Source organism: Bos javanicus, chromosome 7, assembly GCF_032452875.1.
Source record: "Bos javanicus breed banteng chromosome 7, ARS-OSU_banteng_1.0, whole genome shotgun sequence".
Lineage (NCBI taxonomy): Eukaryota > Metazoa > Chordata > Mammalia > Artiodactyla > Bovidae > Bos > Bos javanicus.
This window is the reverse complement of record NC_083874.1, coordinates 5,012,131-5,028,457: the sequence shown is the minus strand read 5'-3', so window position 1 is coordinate 5,028,457 and position 16,327 is coordinate 5,012,131. Positions and strand designations below refer to the sequence as shown.

Below are 16,327 nucleotides of genomic sequence, written 5' to 3'. Positions count from 1 at the left end.
TCAGAATGGGAGGTGGCGCGGAAGAACAAGACCTCGGCCTCGATTCCTGGGCGCTACCGTCCGCCCCAGCTCCACTCTCCACATCCGGCAGGGGGCGTGTGGCCCCAGGAAAATTCTGATCTCCCTGATTCCTCCTCTGGAGACGAGGGGCGGGGCTGGTCCTGTTTATAAAAAGCTCACCAGCTGCAGAGGCGCCTAGAGACCAGAATAACTTAGCGCCTGGAGGCCGCCCCCCGCCCCCAGCGCCCCGGAAGTGCGGAGAAGTACCCCCCCACACCCGCTCTCCCTGCAGTTGGGAAATCTATTTTTTCCAAAGGATAACATCTTTGTCCCTCCTCCTCACTCGGACTATAAAAGTATCACAAACCCACTGCGGTGAATTGAGAAAATTTTTAAAATATAAATCCACCTCCAACTCGCCCCACTGGAAGACCAGCAGTCGAGTTTCCGCTTTGGGGTGGGGAGTGGGGGCTCCAGGCGTTGCCCTGGTGGAGGTGAAGGCATGCGAGTTTGCGAGGCTCCCTGACCTCCCGGATGCATGTTCAGGCGAAAGTCGGCGATACCCATTTATTTTTTCCCCAAAGGGTAAAAGCTCACAACAATGTGCACCAGCTTCTGCCCAAAGGTATTTGGTATTTTAAAGTAAAAATAATGGAAGGACTTTATTGCTAAGAATCAGAAAAAGGATCTGGAGTTAGGGATGGTTGAATCGGAGGTGCAAGCTACAGACTTCAGGGGAGGTGTCCTATATGGCCAGGGAGACATAGCCGGGGGTGGGGGGCGCTGGGAGAAGGGCTCCAAACCCTCTCAGATCCCACCCCACTGCCTCCCCACTAACTCATCTTTCTCCTCTGGTGAGTCACTCCATATTCTAGGTTCCAGATGCAATCTTGCCTCAGGGCCTTTGCACCTGCTGTTTCCTCTGCCTGAGCTGTTTCCCTAGCTCTCCCTGTGCCTGGCTCTCTCATCTTCAGGTCTCCAGTCAACACCCACCTCCCTCTGGAAGCTCTGCTTTCACCCCGTCACTTCCTATCATGTCATGTATTTCTCCTTCCCGACACATCCCATTAGAAGTGTCATGCTAACTCATTTATTCAATAGCCAGCTGTGAGCTCTGAGAGTCAGGGATTGGTGTCCTTAGCACCTACACCTACTGTGTAGACACAGTAGGCGCCCTGTGATGGTATGATATGAATAGATCAATGAATCAATGAAGGATTGAAGGGAGGGTGACTTTGGCCACTGAGGTTAGGGAAGGCCTCTCCGAGGAAGTGACATTTGAGCAGGAATCTTAAGGAGGGAAAGGATCTGGCCACTGGGAGAATTGGGGGGACAGCGCTCTGACAGAGGGAACAGCAAGTGCAAAGGCCTTGAGGCCGGAACTCACTAAATAAGCTCAAGGGACACCCCTCTTCAGCTCTGTAAGGGGGGCCAGGCAATATTTTCTCCCTAAACAGAGGGCAAACAGGTCCTAGAGTCAAGGCCTGAAAGTTCCCAGGGGCCCTAAAGAACTTCTCCTTCCCTTTGGGTCTAGGGTGGGCCACAAAGGCAGAGAGTGTGCCCCTCAAGAAAGACCCTAAACGGGAGAAAATGGGGGACCTGGAGCATGCGGGTGACTTCTTCCTCCCCCTCTCTGTGAGCCTCAGTTCCTACTTCTGTGAAACGGAAAGAAGAGGGCACTAGTGGTAAAGAGCCCTCCCGCCAATGCAGGAGACATAACAGACGCGGTTCAATCCCTGGGTCGAGAAGATCCCCTGGAGAAGGGCTTGGCAACCCTCTCCCGTTTTCTTGCCTGGAGAATCCCATGGACAGAGGAGCCTGGCAGGCTACAGTCCACAGAATCACAAAGAGTCAGATATAACTAAAGCGACTTAGCACACACACAGGCACAAAGCAAGCCCATTCTACCTGTGAAATGACAAAGGCTCAGGAAGGTTAAGAGATTTGTTGAAGCTGTCAAAGTCAGTCTCTGAAGGAGTCTGAAGATCTCAGTCTGGAGAGGGTGGTAGAAACAAAGCAAAGAATCCCAGAGAGCTTCTACTATTGCCAGCCTGGAGTGGGAGTGGGAGAGTCAGGAAGGACTTCCTGGAGGAGGGGATGCTGAGCTGAGACCCAAAGCGTGAGGAGGAGGCACAGAAGTATTCCAGGTGGCAGGCACAGCATGTGCAAAGGGCCTGAGGTGGCACTGTGCTTGGGGTATGAAAAGCCAGCATGCATACTGTTCACAGTAAGGAGGAGAGGAAGGAATAGCTGTGGCCCAAATTGAAGGAGAACATATGAATGTTCTTATGAATGAGGGGGAGAAGAAAACAGAAATAAGGTGAAGTGCTGAAGGCAGATGATCTAGGGGTGATGTTACAGCAGAATTTTATTTTCATCCTTACATGTTTCCATTATTTGCAAATTCTCTACAGTGACCATGTATTACTTGCAGGTAAAGGGGAAAGGATAAAAAAAATTATAAATAAAAAATCCCATAAATCTCTGCCTTTTAAAAGCCTGGAAGGAAATGTACCAAGTTCATGATCCAGATGCCCTTTAATTCTCCCTCAGTGAAGTTAGATGATTAATTGTGATGACGATGAATTATCAATGGAATGGAATTATTAATGAAATTATTTAGGAATGAAGCCAGAGGCTGGTCTGTAATGACTTCTGTCATGTATAAATCTTCAGACATACAGGGAGGGAGGGTAGCGGGGTGGGGGGACGGGGGATGGGGAATACTGAGGACTCCGGAAGTGAAAACTGAATCTGAGACGAGCACAGAGCCACCCACCTGCTCTCCCCCACGCCCGCAACCCTCAGGATGAACTCCACTTAGCCGGGCTCGGAGAGACTTCCTGCAAGGCGAGGACCCCCGAATTCTCCTCGCCTCCCCTCGCGCCTCCTGCCACCAGGGGGCGCCGCTGGCTAACGTCTGGAGTCCAGCAGCATGGCCTTGAGCCCTGAGACCACAGGACAGACTCTCCGCTCCTGTTTCCCCATTCGTGAAACGGGCACGGTACTAATTCTGTGTGATAAAGTTTATTTTAATCCAAGCAAATGCCCCATATTTCTAAGATATTTCAGGGAGGTCACACACATCACCCTCCAACCATTGTTTACCCAAGTACCAGGATCAGGCCATAGAGGGGAAACTGAAGCCCAGAAGGGGTGATGACTCACAAGAAAGTGTCAAAGGTCTCCTTTTCCCTACGGGGAGTCTAGACAGCCTCAGAACCAGAAGATGGAGAGAACCTTCCTTGAAGGAGAATTCTGTGCTTTTGTTACTGTTCTAGAAAACGGAGAGCATATGAGGGAGCCAGCAGGAGGCCCTGGGGCCAGGGAGAACCAGGATCCTTAGACCTGAAGACAGAAACCACAGTAACTTAAAGCAACATCCAGGGCACAAGCAGTGACGGCTAAATCAACGTTCAGAGACAGTTCCTGACACAGAGCCCTCTCTTCCTTGGCCCCTACCATCACCCCCCTATCACCACCAGAACTCCAGAGCCAGAATTGGGTCCAGATGAAGTTTGGTGCTGAGAACTTCCCCATTCAAATTCTTGTTCTCTTTCAATGAGCTGCCTGCCTGGTAGACTTAGAGGAGGTGTCTAAGGGAGGGGTCATCTCCTCGAGACTGATTCCCCATCTCCTCGTGCAGTGGTACCCCAGAGGCACCTAACAGGCACAGGCCTGGCACACAGTACGTGCCCAGTAAATATCTGATAAAGCATGAAAGAATAAAGTGACGGAGTGGCTCAAGAGTGACCACTGGACAAGATGGACAAAGGTGCCTGGCAGACACTCCCTTTCTACACCACGGGTGGAAGTCCAGGAGCGGAGAACACAAGGGCCCTGGAAGAGGCTGCCCCCTCACCAGCCCAGCTCCTTGGAGAGCTCTCTCAGCTGATCCCAGGGTCAGAGTGGACCCCAGTCAGGTGCCTCCGATTCAACCCTGAGACCTGCCTGTAGCAAAAAGCCCAGTTGTCTCCCTGGGGAGGCAAAGCAGGGGCCGCCTGGGACCTCTTCCTGGAAAGTCCACCCACCCATCAGGGGCCATTAGGTGCCCAAAGGCTCAGCCACTGCATTGCCCTCATGGTCCATGCAGGGCTTGCCCACAGTCCTCTGGTAATCCAGGTGTGGGGCCCCAGGGTCTGGGCTGGCCTCAGAGGATAGGAGCTCAGTGCCAGGTGACTTTGAGGCCTCCCCATCCAATGCTTCCTCCTCTTCTTCCTCCTCTTCTTCTGCCTCCTCCAGAGGGAGCTGAAACTGAAATCTGTCAGGGCTACCCTGCTTGGGGCTGGTGGGGTCCTCAGGGCTGCGTGGGATCTTGCTCTGGTACCACTCGCGGTTGTCCTCCAGAGTGTCCAACAGGTCCTGTGCATCTGGGTGTACCAGGTCAGCCCATGTCTCCCACAGTGGATGGGCAATATAGTCAATGAAACCCACCTGTGGGTAATACAAAGTTGAGGGGGTAGAGGTTGCTGAATGGTGAGTCACTGTGGAACCTAAGCCCAGTCCAGGCAGGCCTTTGCCCAGGTTGTTCCCCTCTGCCTGGAATGCCATTTCCTAACTCCTATTCATCCTTCAAAACCCTCTTCAAAAAACCCCTCCTCTAGGACACCTCCCCTGCCCCTTCTAGGCTTCTCCAACACCTAAGTCTTTCCATCCACCTTAGCCCTGACTCCTGAGTCCTCAGGGCTGATGAATGTGCCCCCAGATTGGGACCCCTTCTAAAATACTCCACGTCACCCAGAACAAGCATTTCCAAACTCCACGAGTAAGTGCAGATCTCTCTTAAAGCATCCCAGAGGGAATATATCCCAAGACACATCAGAGCCAGCCCAGGGCAGACCCTTAGGCCACACTGCCTCATTTGCCAGGCTGGGGTCAAGCCAGGAATCATAGGGTCAGCTCGGCCACTCCTTTCTCTCCCCTCTCCCCAATGCCCAGCAGCTCAAATCAGTCACTCTCAGACCTGGGACTTCTCCACTGAAGCTGTGTGCTTATCACACATGGGGCTGATGTCCAGGCCTGATTCCCGTTCAGAGTCGCCCTGCTGGAAGAACTCGGCCATGATACGGTCTGTCCACTGGCGGTAGAGTGGTAGCGGCTTGGTGGGGTTGCTGAGGTCAGCGCAGTGCACGAGGCTTTGTAAGACCTAGTGAGATTGAGAGTCGGGAGGGTTCAGGCCAGGCCACCCCCAGGCCTGGTACCTGCCCTAAAAAGGCCAGTGCCATGGACACACCCATCTTACAGGTGGGGAAGCTGAGGCCAGGGAGGGGAAGAGGCGGCTAAGACAAAGGCGCATGACCATAGGTGCCTCTGTTTCTTCAAGTTGGGCATTCAGTCAGCACTTCATCCATGGAGCTAAAGGAGAGCTGTGGAAATCGGCCCAGGGCTGCCCAGCCACACACCTGGATGCGGTCAGAATAGTTGTCTAGCAGCAAGACTCCAAGACTGGTCACCTTCTTGGTCTCCACCATGGTCTTGAGGTCAGCCAGGAGGTTCATGTGTTTGGACATGTCCGTGGCCAGCACCTGGAGGCAGGCGAGGGAAGATGACAGGTATGAAGATAATGCCTGCCCCATCCCCATTCCCCACCTCGCAGATGCTGGACCCACTTGGTTCTTCAATCCTCTGAGCCTCAGTGTCCTCACCTGAGAAATGGGGGCATGTGACAAGATTCATTGCAAAACCAGCTCACAAAGAGGCTGAGTCAATAGTCCCTTCTCCAAGGTTGCTGGACTTGTGGGGTGCATCCCACAGTGGGACAGGGCATGGAGGAAGGAGATTAAACCTAGGGGCTGAGATGAGTGTGCCTGAGGGCAGTAGAGAGACCCCACTGATGACACAGCCAGTGCAAAGGCTCTGAGGCTACACAGAGGAGACAGTTGTGCCTGGACAAATGAGTGCAGGAGCAACAGAGGAGCAAGTGAGGGTGATAAGAGTGCGGAGGGCCTCAGGGGGAGTGGGGGATTTATCCAGAGGGCTGTGGGAGTCACAGCTGTACTTGGTGCTCCCCAAACTTCTCTGTGGCTGCTGTGTGGCTGGGAGGGATGTTTTCAGCCATTAGAAGGGAAGTTCAGCCTTGAACACTACTGTTTAAAAATTACTTAGCTGTACCCCTACAGGCCCAGCCCAGGAATGACCCACAGGTTTCTCTGAGAATCAGACAGAAGTCTCAAATCTTCTCCCCAAACCTCCCATCTGGCCCAAATGATGCTTCTGCTGGGGGTGCCTACTGCCCAAAGCTCCCACTCTCCCTTACCAAACTTTTAGTTATTCTTTACTTGGAGCCTTGGTTTCCTCTGAGCCCTCCCTACATGCTATTCCCTCTGCTGGAAACACTCCTCCCCATCCCATGATCTTCTGCACTCTGCAGGCCCTGGCTTCAGTGTTCCCTCTTGGGGAAGTCCTCCCACGCTGAGCACCTCTCTATCACAGGGTCTGTCTACAGGTCCCCCATCATGGCTCTGCCTATGTGTCCATCTCCCCCACAGAGTGTAAGTCTCATGAAGGTAAGAATTCTAATGGTCACTGCTGAAGGGCAAGCACACAGTAGATGCTCAATAAATGCTAGTTACATAAATGACTTGAGACAAAAGATCACAAAATGTACTGGTGTCTCCCAACTTGAAAAATATCAAATGCAGATAAAGCTGCACCTGAAATCCTAGAAAGAAAAGTTTCTGGGAAAGTTTCCCAGAAAGAGTTTCCACACAGTTTGCACGTGAATTGCATCGAAGACTTGATTAGCCTAACCAAGTCCCACCCAAGGCTTGGACAGTCATCGTCTCATTGTACAAAACCAGGAAGCTCAGGCTCAGAATGGGGAGATGCCCTCATCCAACTGAACCCCCAGCCATGCCAAAATCACCCTCCCATCCATCACTGTGATCTCACTATGTCAATGACCATCTTGCGCAGGCTCAGCCGCTGCTTGGTGCTGAGGTTCTGAAAGATGTCACAGTTCTCTGCTTGCAGCAGCTTGAAGCCCACAGCTAGGTGATGGTTCTCCAGCACGGAGGCATCATTGTACATAAGTGCAAGCTCTGAGTCTGTGGGGGAGGTGGAGAGTCTCAAGACCCGCACACCCAACCCACTCCACCCAAAGGCTGGTTCTGTAAAGTCTTGGCAAACTCCTACTCATGCACTGAAGCCCCAACTTTAATGCCCCCTTCCTCTAGAAAGCCTTCTAGGACCCTGTCTCTCCCCATGGCCCTGATCTGGTTTTTCAGAGCTGGGGGCATCTGTGTTCAGCTCTGCCTCCTTGAGACTGCTGACTCCTTGGAGACTTGGCATGGCAGGAGAGAGTGCTGAGTGCTGGTTGAATGAACTACTGAGTCAGGGCTCCACTCTTTATTTCCAGCTCTCCAGAGATGTATCAAAATATAAGAGGTACCTAACCATTGCTTACACCTCCTACAGTATCCTAAACTTTAGAATCTCAGCCGGCTCACATCAGCTCTGCCACATTTATTATTCTCTCATTTACTGGGTATCTGCTGGATATCTAGGCCTGCTCCGAGCACCTAAGGGAGAGAAGATTGTGGCAGCTGTTTCAGAGCAGGGATGGGACAACCTAACATCACTTGATTGACAGGCGGTGGCAGGGCCCAGCTCCCTAACTCACTGGTGTTAATGAGAAACTGATTGGAGACCCCTGGATGGTCCACGTCGTGGATGGCACTTGCAAAGATGGCAGCCAGGACTTCCAGGTCTGTGAACACGGCCTGAGTGGGCATGGAGCATATGAGGTGAGGGACAGGGCCTCTGTGCCCAGCACCCACCAGAGGTGCCCGGCACCCACCAGAGCTGCCCGCAGCCCCAGGGCCCTACCTCGAGCGCAGGTGTGGCGAGAAGCACGTGTGTGGACTGGGCCACGTCAGCAGCATGTAGGCTGTTGTGGTAGGCCACATCGTTGTGGTAGTGGCCCTCCAGCATCAGTAGGTAGGTGGCAAGCGTGTCTGCTGGGATCTGAAATGTCTTGAGCAGGTCCCGTTCCTGGTCCATCACAGGCCCCTAGTCAGGGCCTCGGCCTCTGGGTGGCAGCACGCACTATTCCTGTGCAGCCTCTCCTTCTGAATCCCTAGCCAGCTCTCAAGCGCCCCCTCTTCCAGGATGCCTCCCCTGCTTTCCCTCTGAATTCCCTTGGTCTCTGTCCTTCCCCTCTTTCTCATCTCTGACCACACAGTTGTTCCCTCCAGACTGGGTCTCTTCAGGCCTGGCCCAAGGCTGAGTTTTGTTGATAGTCAGCAATGAACTGTTAAACCTAATGAACTCCTATCCATCCTTCAATGCCCCTACGCAAATGACCCTATTCAGACATGTTAGGGAGGATGTGAGGATTATGCATCCCCTGAGGTCCTGAGGTAGGAAGAAGAGGAGGAGACACAGGGTATCAGAAGCCACAGGCAGGGGAGGTACCTGAAAGATGCTGAACATGATAGCTGTGAGAGGCCGGTTCCCACTTAGCTCTGCCACCTTGAACACATCAAGCCCCCACTTGCTGGTGTCTTCCAGTTCCTAAAATGTGAAGGACTGTAGCTTAACTCCAGCCCAGCTTCCACAGATTCTGGAGCCTTGACCCCCATCCCCAGCCTCAGGTCCTACCATGAAGCCCACCTCGTCAGTATACAGGTGGGCAAACTGAGGGCCAAGACAGGGTGTCCACACAGAGCATGCAGCCAAACCTGGGTTTCAGCATTCCCACTGGAAACCCACCTTGGCCAGCTGCCCCTCCTGATCCGTCTGGACCCCAAAGCGTGGGACGGTGGCTGTGGAAAGACTGGAACTGTGGGGAAGTCCACGCAGGCTGCTGATCTGGGACACGGGCCTCGGGGGCTCCGCAGGGGTCGCCCTGGGTAACTCCACCTCAGTCTGCTGCTCTGCAGGTGGGGCAGGGTAGGACTCAGAGAAGTCAGTTCGTCTGCTAGCGTTAGTCTGCTTGGCTTCAGGCACTGGACCTTGCCAAGCCTTGAGATCAGCTTATTGCCTTTTACCGGAATCAAAGTGATCTCAGAGTAAAGTCCTGTCTGGCCTGTAGCTACCCTTCCCCTCTGTTCAAGGTCTATCTCAGTAACCCCTTCTGCTGGACATGGCCTCTGGGCATCTGGAGCATAGCATTTTTTCTGGAAAGCCAAATGTCCTTTCCATCTCCCAAACTGGAGACCCGGCTGCGTGGTTCCTGCTAGCTCCTCCTTGGCAAACTTCTACTCATGCTTCAAAACCCTAACTTTAATGTCCCCCTCCTCCTGGAAGATCCTCCTCTTCCTCCCTCTGGTCCAGCCTTACCCCATAGGGCTGGAGGTGTCTGTGTCTGGTTCTATCTTCCTCAGTTGGACTCTGCAGTAGAAGGCTTTCTTTCTCTTCCCTCTTCCTATCTCTGCAATCTGGCCTAGGCAGTGACCCACCATAGCTCACCCAGGAAGGTCTGGGATATGTACTCGGACACTTGATTCCCCGAGCGGCTGGTTTCAGACAGGTGAGTCAGCTCCCGGTTCAGCATCCGCTTGAACTGCAGAGGAAGATGAGGACAGTGAGGATGGGGCCCTGTGGACAGAAGCAAGGGGTCGCAGTTATCTGGCCTCCCTCACCTTGTTGGAGGCCATCTCCCCCACTGAGTGCCGCGTCTGCAAAGTCTCCAGCTGATCCAGACACCAGTCCAGCTCGTCCAGTGTCTCCAAAGCCAGCTTCTGCCCAGTGTCTTCTGGGGGCCAAGTTGATCAGGGGTCTGCCCCACCCCCCACTCGGGAACCCCGCGCCCCTCCTGCCCCCGTCTCTGAATCTGGACCTTGCAGCTCTTCCCAATGAGGCCACTCAGGACCCCCGGCTCTCTCCATCCCCAAGGGTGTTTGGGGGAAGAGGGCTTAGAATTAGCACAGCTTAAAGATTCATGGACTGGAGAGGTCACCACAGAGAGGAAGTTCACAGCTGTCCCACAGTGGAAGGAGGGGATAGGAGTAGGCACATTACCTTTTGGTGGAGGGGGCTGGCTGCCAGATGGGGTGTTACAGACGCACGCCTGCCTGCAGTATAGTAGGCTCAGGAGTGGCCTGCCTCACCCATAGGGCCCGCCCCCAAGACCTCCAGGCCCCGCCCCCTTCTACGCTACTCCCCCCTGCCCACCCCGGCGAGTTGACAGGGGCACCCCTTCCGCCCACGCCCAACTCTCCTTGGCCCACCTCTCCTTGGCCCACCTCGTCTTTTGAACCCGCCCCTCTTTGCCAGGCCCCGCCCCGCCCCGCCCCCTGCGTACTTGGCTGCCCCGCGATCTTGCAAGCGGGCAAGGGCCGCAACGTTGCTTCGAACTGTCCGCAGACTGGCTAGGACCTGCCGGGAGAGGGGGTGGTGAGCGTTGGAAAGGAGGGGTCGGCTCTGCCTCCTTTGCACACGACGGAAGGAAGAGGTGGGCACTCACCTGGGCAAAGGGCGTCACAATCAGGTCTTCTCCGTGTCTGTGGGGAGACGGGACATGGAAGGGCAGTCAGGAGGAGCCCTCCCAAACTTCCATCTTCCAGCTTTTACCCACACTGTGCCCTCAGCTGAGCACGTCCTTGGAGTGTCTTCCTGGAAGTCCCTCGTCTCCCCTCACCCGACGCTTCTCTGAAGGCCACCGTAGCCCCTCTGACCAATCACTCACTTTATCCCCATCTCACAAATGGAGAATCTGAGTACCAGGGACAACAGGGGTTTTAGTAGAGGCAGGAAATGATGGCTACTAGGAAGCTCAAATCAAGGACTTTGTTGGGTTGCTGTTAATTGACTTTCTGGATTACCACCCAACCCCAACCTGTTCTGTTAATTGACTTTCTGGATTACCACCCAACCCCAACCTGGAGTCAAGCATAAAGAATCACGAGTTAGCATTGTCATCCTGCTCAATTGAGTAAGTGAGTTGTCTGGCAAACTGCTATGTATACTTCAAAGCCCAGCTCAAATGGTCACCTGAAGGAGGTGTGTGAAATGGAGGAATAAAGGAAAGAAGAAAGTAAGAGGAGGTGTTATTCCACCAGCCTCAAACTCACAGGTCGCTGGCCACGGAGGAGTTCCGAGACATGGTTTTGGATGAGAGTTCATAGTCACTGTCTGAGCGGTACAGGAAGGACTCCCGCCTCTGACTGTGCTGGGCAGGTGCTTGGACGATCTGGCCAAAGCCAGATCCAGCCTGAGGGTCCAGGATGCTTCTCCCACACGAGAGCCCATTTTCCAGGTCCAAGCTGAAGGCAAAGGAGACATAGTCAGAGCCGAGGGTCCTGGCATATGGATGCCACATCATAGTCTAAATCCATTTTCTCAATGCCTCCCCAGGGCAGGGCAGGAATAGCCTGCAGCTTGTCCATCTGTTACAGTCATACCCCCACTAAGGGACACAGTGCCCCTCACGCCTCCATCTCTGCCTCTGAACCCCAGAGTCTTTTCCACTGGCACTAATCTGGACTCCAGCACGTGAGTTTTGGATTTGTCTCTAAGTGGCTGTGTGACCATGGGTCACAGCTTTTCTGTGGACATCAACCACTCTGTTTCTAGTATGGGTATCGTAGACTACATCCAGGCTTCCCAAGTGGCGCTAGTGGTAAAGAACCCGCCTGCCAATGCAGGAGACTTAATAGACATGGATTTGGTCCCTGGGTTGGGAAGACCCCTTGGGTAGGACATGGCAACCCACTCCAGTATGGAGAATCCTATGGACAGAGGACAGAGGAGCCTGGCGGGCTATAGTTCATAGGGTCGCAGAGTAGAACACAACTCAAGCAACTTACCACGCATGCAGACTTCATCCCCAGCGCACTTTTAGGGAGTTACAACCCAACGCCTGAGGAGGGCGACAGGGCGCCCGTAATTTACCCAGATTACTAAGGGTAAGTGCATGGAGACTGGAAATTACTTCCTGGGCTTTCCTCTCAGGAGGGCACCTGGGTTTTGCCTAGATGGGGTACACTGGAAGGCCCCCCACAGCCAGGAGAGGCCCCACCCTCAGCTGTCCTTGGCTATGCCCTGAACCGCCTGTCCTTTACCCCAGCTCCAGGCCTCACCCTAAACCATAATATAGCCCTGTCCCCATGCCCGGAAAATCCCATGGATGGAGGAGCCTGGTAGGCTGCAGTCCATGGGGTCGCTAGGAGTCGGACACGATTGAGCGACTTCACTTTCACTTTCCACTTTCATGCATTGGAGAAGGAAATGGCAACCCACTCCAGTGTTCTTGCCTGGAGAATCCCATGGACGGAGAAGCCTGGTAAGCTGCAGTCCATGGGGTCACAGAGTCAGACATGACTGAAGCGACTTAGCAGCAGTAGCAGCCATCTCATCAACTTCGCCTCCAGCTCACTCAGCCCCATCCTCAGTGCCCCAGTTCCTCAGCTTTATTTTTGGCCTGAATGCTTTGTCTGTTCTCCTCTTCCTTCAGGCCTTTGCACAGGCTGTACCCTTTACCCAGGGCACGATCCTCCCCTGTTCAAGGCAATCCCCAACCCCATCCCCCTATCTCTCAGCCCCATCTCTCCCTCCAGCCACACTCTGACGAAGTAAGGGGGATTTAGGCCTCTCCCACTTGGAGTCAGAGGTCAGAGAAAGAATGGCAGGGGCCGTGGGGCTAGAACAGAAGTCTGAGGCCAGGAGTTTGCAACCAGGGAGAGGGGCTGCAAGTGGGTCACAGAGAAGAGAGTAGGCAGGAAAGGCGGAGACAGGAAGACCCTGGGGGACGCCCCTAGACAAAGGGCTCCTTGCCAAGGTCCGGTGTTCACCTGGTCCCCTGCCAGGTCATCCCATCCAAGTCCGCGGGCTGGGATCGGGGCCTGCCAGAAGGAAGACTCTGAGCAGGGAATTCGGTTCAGACCGAGTTGGGGGTCAGAAATTCGGCAGGATTCTGCCCGACTCAGTCGAATTTGACTAAGTTGGGTCTGGTCATACAGAATTGGGCCTCTTCCCTCTGAGTTCGGTCAGTGTGCTTTGCTGTGTTTAGTCGCTCAGTCGTGTCCCACTCTTTGCGACCCCATGGACGGGGGCCTGCCAGCCTCCTCTGCCCATGGGATTCTCCAGGCAAGAATACTGGAATGGGTTGCCATGCCCTCCTCTAGCGGGTTTTCCCAACCCAGGCCAACGCAGGGATCGAACCCAGGTCTCCCGCATTGCGGACAGATTCTTTACCGTCTGAGCCACCCGGAAAGCCCAAGAATCTGGGCTCTCTGAGGGTCTGGTCTTACAGGATTGGGCCTCTTCCCGCTGAGTTCGGTCGGGTGAGTTCAGCCGAATTTGGCTACCTCCGACTGCACTCGGGTATGTTCGGAAGTTTTCGGGCATGTTCGGCTGTGTCCGGCCGCACGAGGTTTTCGAGCAAGTCGGGGTGGCGCTCAAGCCACGTCAGGCACATTCGGTTTAGTCCGGCCCCATTCGGGTGTTCGGCTGTGTCCGATCGCTCTCGGTCCGTTCGAGTTGGGCTCTCGCAGAAGTCCCTACTCCCAGAGCTTCTGAATTCCCGCCTCGTGACGTCACCCGGAGGGGCGGGGCTTCCTTGCGCTTCCCCGGCCTTGGAGCTGGCGGAGTGACTGGTGGAGACTCTTGGGGGCGGGGTACTGGTGGTGGATACCCTAAACCTGCGATTCGAGGGGGAGGCCCGGGAATGGCTACCACCTACCCCTCCCTCCCCTCTCCCCAAAAGTTCTGGAAAAGGCGCAACTGTAGATAAATAGGGAAACTGAGGCCAGGAGAGGTCACAGGGTGCTGGGTTCGAATCCAAAAGCGAGTGCGGAGAGTTAGGGCTGAGCCGGGGTTTTCTCGCTGCGGACGACGCTGTTTTTCTTTCTGCTCTAAACTTAGCCGAGAGCGGCGGGGTCAAGCCGTGGTTCCATGACGCGGGCGGCGGGGAGAAAGTCGCACGGACTATGGGAACGGCGCGTCCGTCCATCGGTTAGACAGGTAAACTGAGGCACAGGGGCTTCGGAGAGACCCGCCCTTCTCCAGCCTCACACCCTTGACGTCCTCGACGCCTTTGTGCTCACTCCCAAGCCCTCGGCTGGGACCCCTCTTCTCAGGCGGCTGGTGCACCGGGGGGGGGGGGGGCGGGGAGTGGGGGTTCTCCCGAACCCGGAACCCCACTCTGGCCTGAAATGGTGCCATCAGGGACCACCGTCACGACTGCCCCCACACACACCCCAGATGTCATTGGCCGTGTGACCTTGGAGAAGGGACCTTTAGTCTCTCAGCCTCCAGGTGCCAAGTTACCAAATTGAGTGCTAAAGCCGCGCGAACCAAGCGCAAGGTACCAGACCCAGTCGGCGCCCACCAGCCCCACCTCCAACCCCCAGCCTCTGCCTCGCAACCCACGATGTTACAGTGGCTTCTTGAAGGGCCGGAATTTAAACCCAAAGCGGTGGGACGAGTCTTTGAAGGAGGTAACTAAGTGGGGCTGCGCAGAAGTGGCGCTCCGCGCCTGTCAGCTCTCAGCCTGGGACAGCAACAAGCCCTCTTACATCGCCAACACCCTGCCTCAAAGGCCTCCATCAAATCACATCTTCCTCCGAGGATACCGAGGGCTTAGTGTGAGGCCACCAGGCCACCCCGTTGTTGGCACCGGGGCGGATGGCCCGGGCACACCAAGGCAGGGAGTGACCCTCATCCCTTCACTGCCTGGACGTTCAGCCCTCCCGCCCCGGGTTGGCAAGGGTCAGAAGGAGACGTGAGCCTCAGCCCGTCCTGCTCCAGGGCACGCAGCTGGAGAGGGACAGACGGCTGGTCCCCTGGGCATGTATCCAGGCGGTGGGTGGAGGGAAACAGATGGAGAGAGAGAGGCAGTCATCAACTAAAAGAGACAAAGAGCAGGGGCGGAGAGATAACCCCGGAAAAAGGGCAAAGGAGCAGAGGTTTTATGCCCTGACCCTCCAACCTGGCTCCCGCTGTCCTTGACTCTGCCCCTCCCACCTCCAGCCCGGCGGTTCCGATGACCCCTGCGAGGCCCTGTCTCGCCTCACCACAGCGGATGGGCCACGGTGAAGCGCCGCTGCAGGCGAATGCTCTGGTTCACCAGGAGCTTCCTGAAGAGCCCGGGGGAGCCGCGTGGGGAGCCCCGAGGGGAGCTCGGCCCAGGGGCCGGGGCGGGAGCAGGGGCACCCTGCATCGCCAAGACCGCGTGGAGGCTGGACGCAGCACTGGCTGCGCGGGACCTTTTCTGGACAGCCACGGGGGCGGGGCCCGGCGGGGAGCGAACCCAAGGCGCACTCGCCCCGCCTTCGCCGCGGGACCCGCTCAGGGACCCCCACGGGGACACATGGGGAAACTGAGGCACTGAGCTAGATGAGGCTCTCTGCTTCCCTTCTTTGGGGGAGCCCAGAAACTGCATCTTACACCACTTCCCTCTGTCAGCATGTCCCCCAGAGATGTAGCTTGCTGGGCTGAAAAGAGAGATACGGAAGTCAGAAAAGGAAGTGCCCTCCACTATCACGGAGTCTCCGAGTATGCCGAGGGGCTGCCCAGATTCCACATAGTACTTTCAATTCCCCTCTGCCCATTTTCCAGATGGAGAAATTGAGGCCAGAGCCACCAAGAGCCTGCTCAGGAACTACAATCCTTGAGTCTTTTGTCGGGTGGAGAAACTGAGGCTTGGAAAAAGGTGGAAACAGACTCAAATCTTCACTGCAAGTCTCCTCCCCTCTTTCTGTCCCCCTCCACAAGCCCCCACGTGACCTCCACCTGCTCTGACATTCTCCAGTCCCTGTCTCTGGATCCTTCCCCCTCTCCTGCTGTCTCCGCTGGACAAACATCCGCGCTCTACTCCTGCCAAGCCTTCTGCCCTGTGTAGCTTCAGCTGCCACAGCCCACCCCTAGAAGGACCCTCGAAAAGGGAAGCTTTGCCCCTAGTGCCAGAGATGGGGGGCATTCAAGAGTCTGTACCAGCTAGCTTACCCTGAATTGCTGGGGTCAGGTGGTCCTGCCTCATTCTTCAGAAAACAAAACCAAGTCTCAGAGAGTGTCATGCCTGGAGGTGAGACCCAGAACACCAAGCTGCTGGTGACAGAAGTCACCAAGGTGCAAGGAGACTGGGCCTCCCAGCTGAGGCTCCACAGGAGCTCTGCGCTTGACTGTGTCCTGCTGTGTGATAACAGCCCCCCTGCCTGAGCCTTGCTCCAGGGGACTTCACCAGTTTGGGGGTGCCCAGACAAATGCCATCCAGGTTTCTGGCAGTCCTGGGGGGGTGTGAGATATTATTTCAGGAGATCAGGCTTGAGTGGGGAGACCCTGACCCTCCCCTGACATCTCGATCATACTATGGTCCCTGCTGTTTAGATGAGAAACTGGAGGCCCACAGAGGAGTCACGCTGGGGCCCAGGAGGACAGAGTCTCA

General features: G+C 55.4%; 1 protein-coding gene across 3 annotated transcripts; it reads right to left on the bottom strand.

The window, feature by feature from the left end:
* Positions 1-3,011: 3,011 nt before the first annotated feature.
* PDE4C (phosphodiesterase 4C) lies at positions 3,012-15,137 on the bottom strand. 3 transcript variants are annotated; one of them, XM_061421589.1, is made up of 15 exons: positions 14,958-15,137; positions 11,016-11,207; positions 10,409-10,445; positions 10,247-10,320; positions 9,964-10,016; positions 9,585-9,697; positions 9,412-9,505; positions 8,713-8,876; positions 8,416-8,514; positions 7,828-7,992; positions 7,622-7,721; positions 6,892-7,046; positions 5,403-5,525; positions 4,964-5,146; positions 3,012-4,434 (listed from the first exon to the last, which is right to left on the bottom strand). In XM_061421589.1, exons 1-15 carry the CDS (start codon positions 15,101-15,103, stop codon positions 4,045-4,047), a joined length of 2,088 nt encoding a protein of 695 aa, XP_061277573.1. In that variant the 5' UTR covers positions 15,104-15,137; the 3' UTR covers positions 3,012-4,044. The 3 variants fall into 3 exon arrangements, with proteins under 3 accessions (XP_061277573.1, XP_061277571.1, XP_061277572.1); XM_061421587.1 differs by having other exon boundaries at positions 9,585-9,694; positions 14,958-15,135; XM_061421588.1 differs by lacking the exon at positions 14,958-15,137 and adding an exon at positions 13,194-13,389.
* Between the last annotated feature and the right edge of the window lie 1,190 nt (positions 15,138-16,327).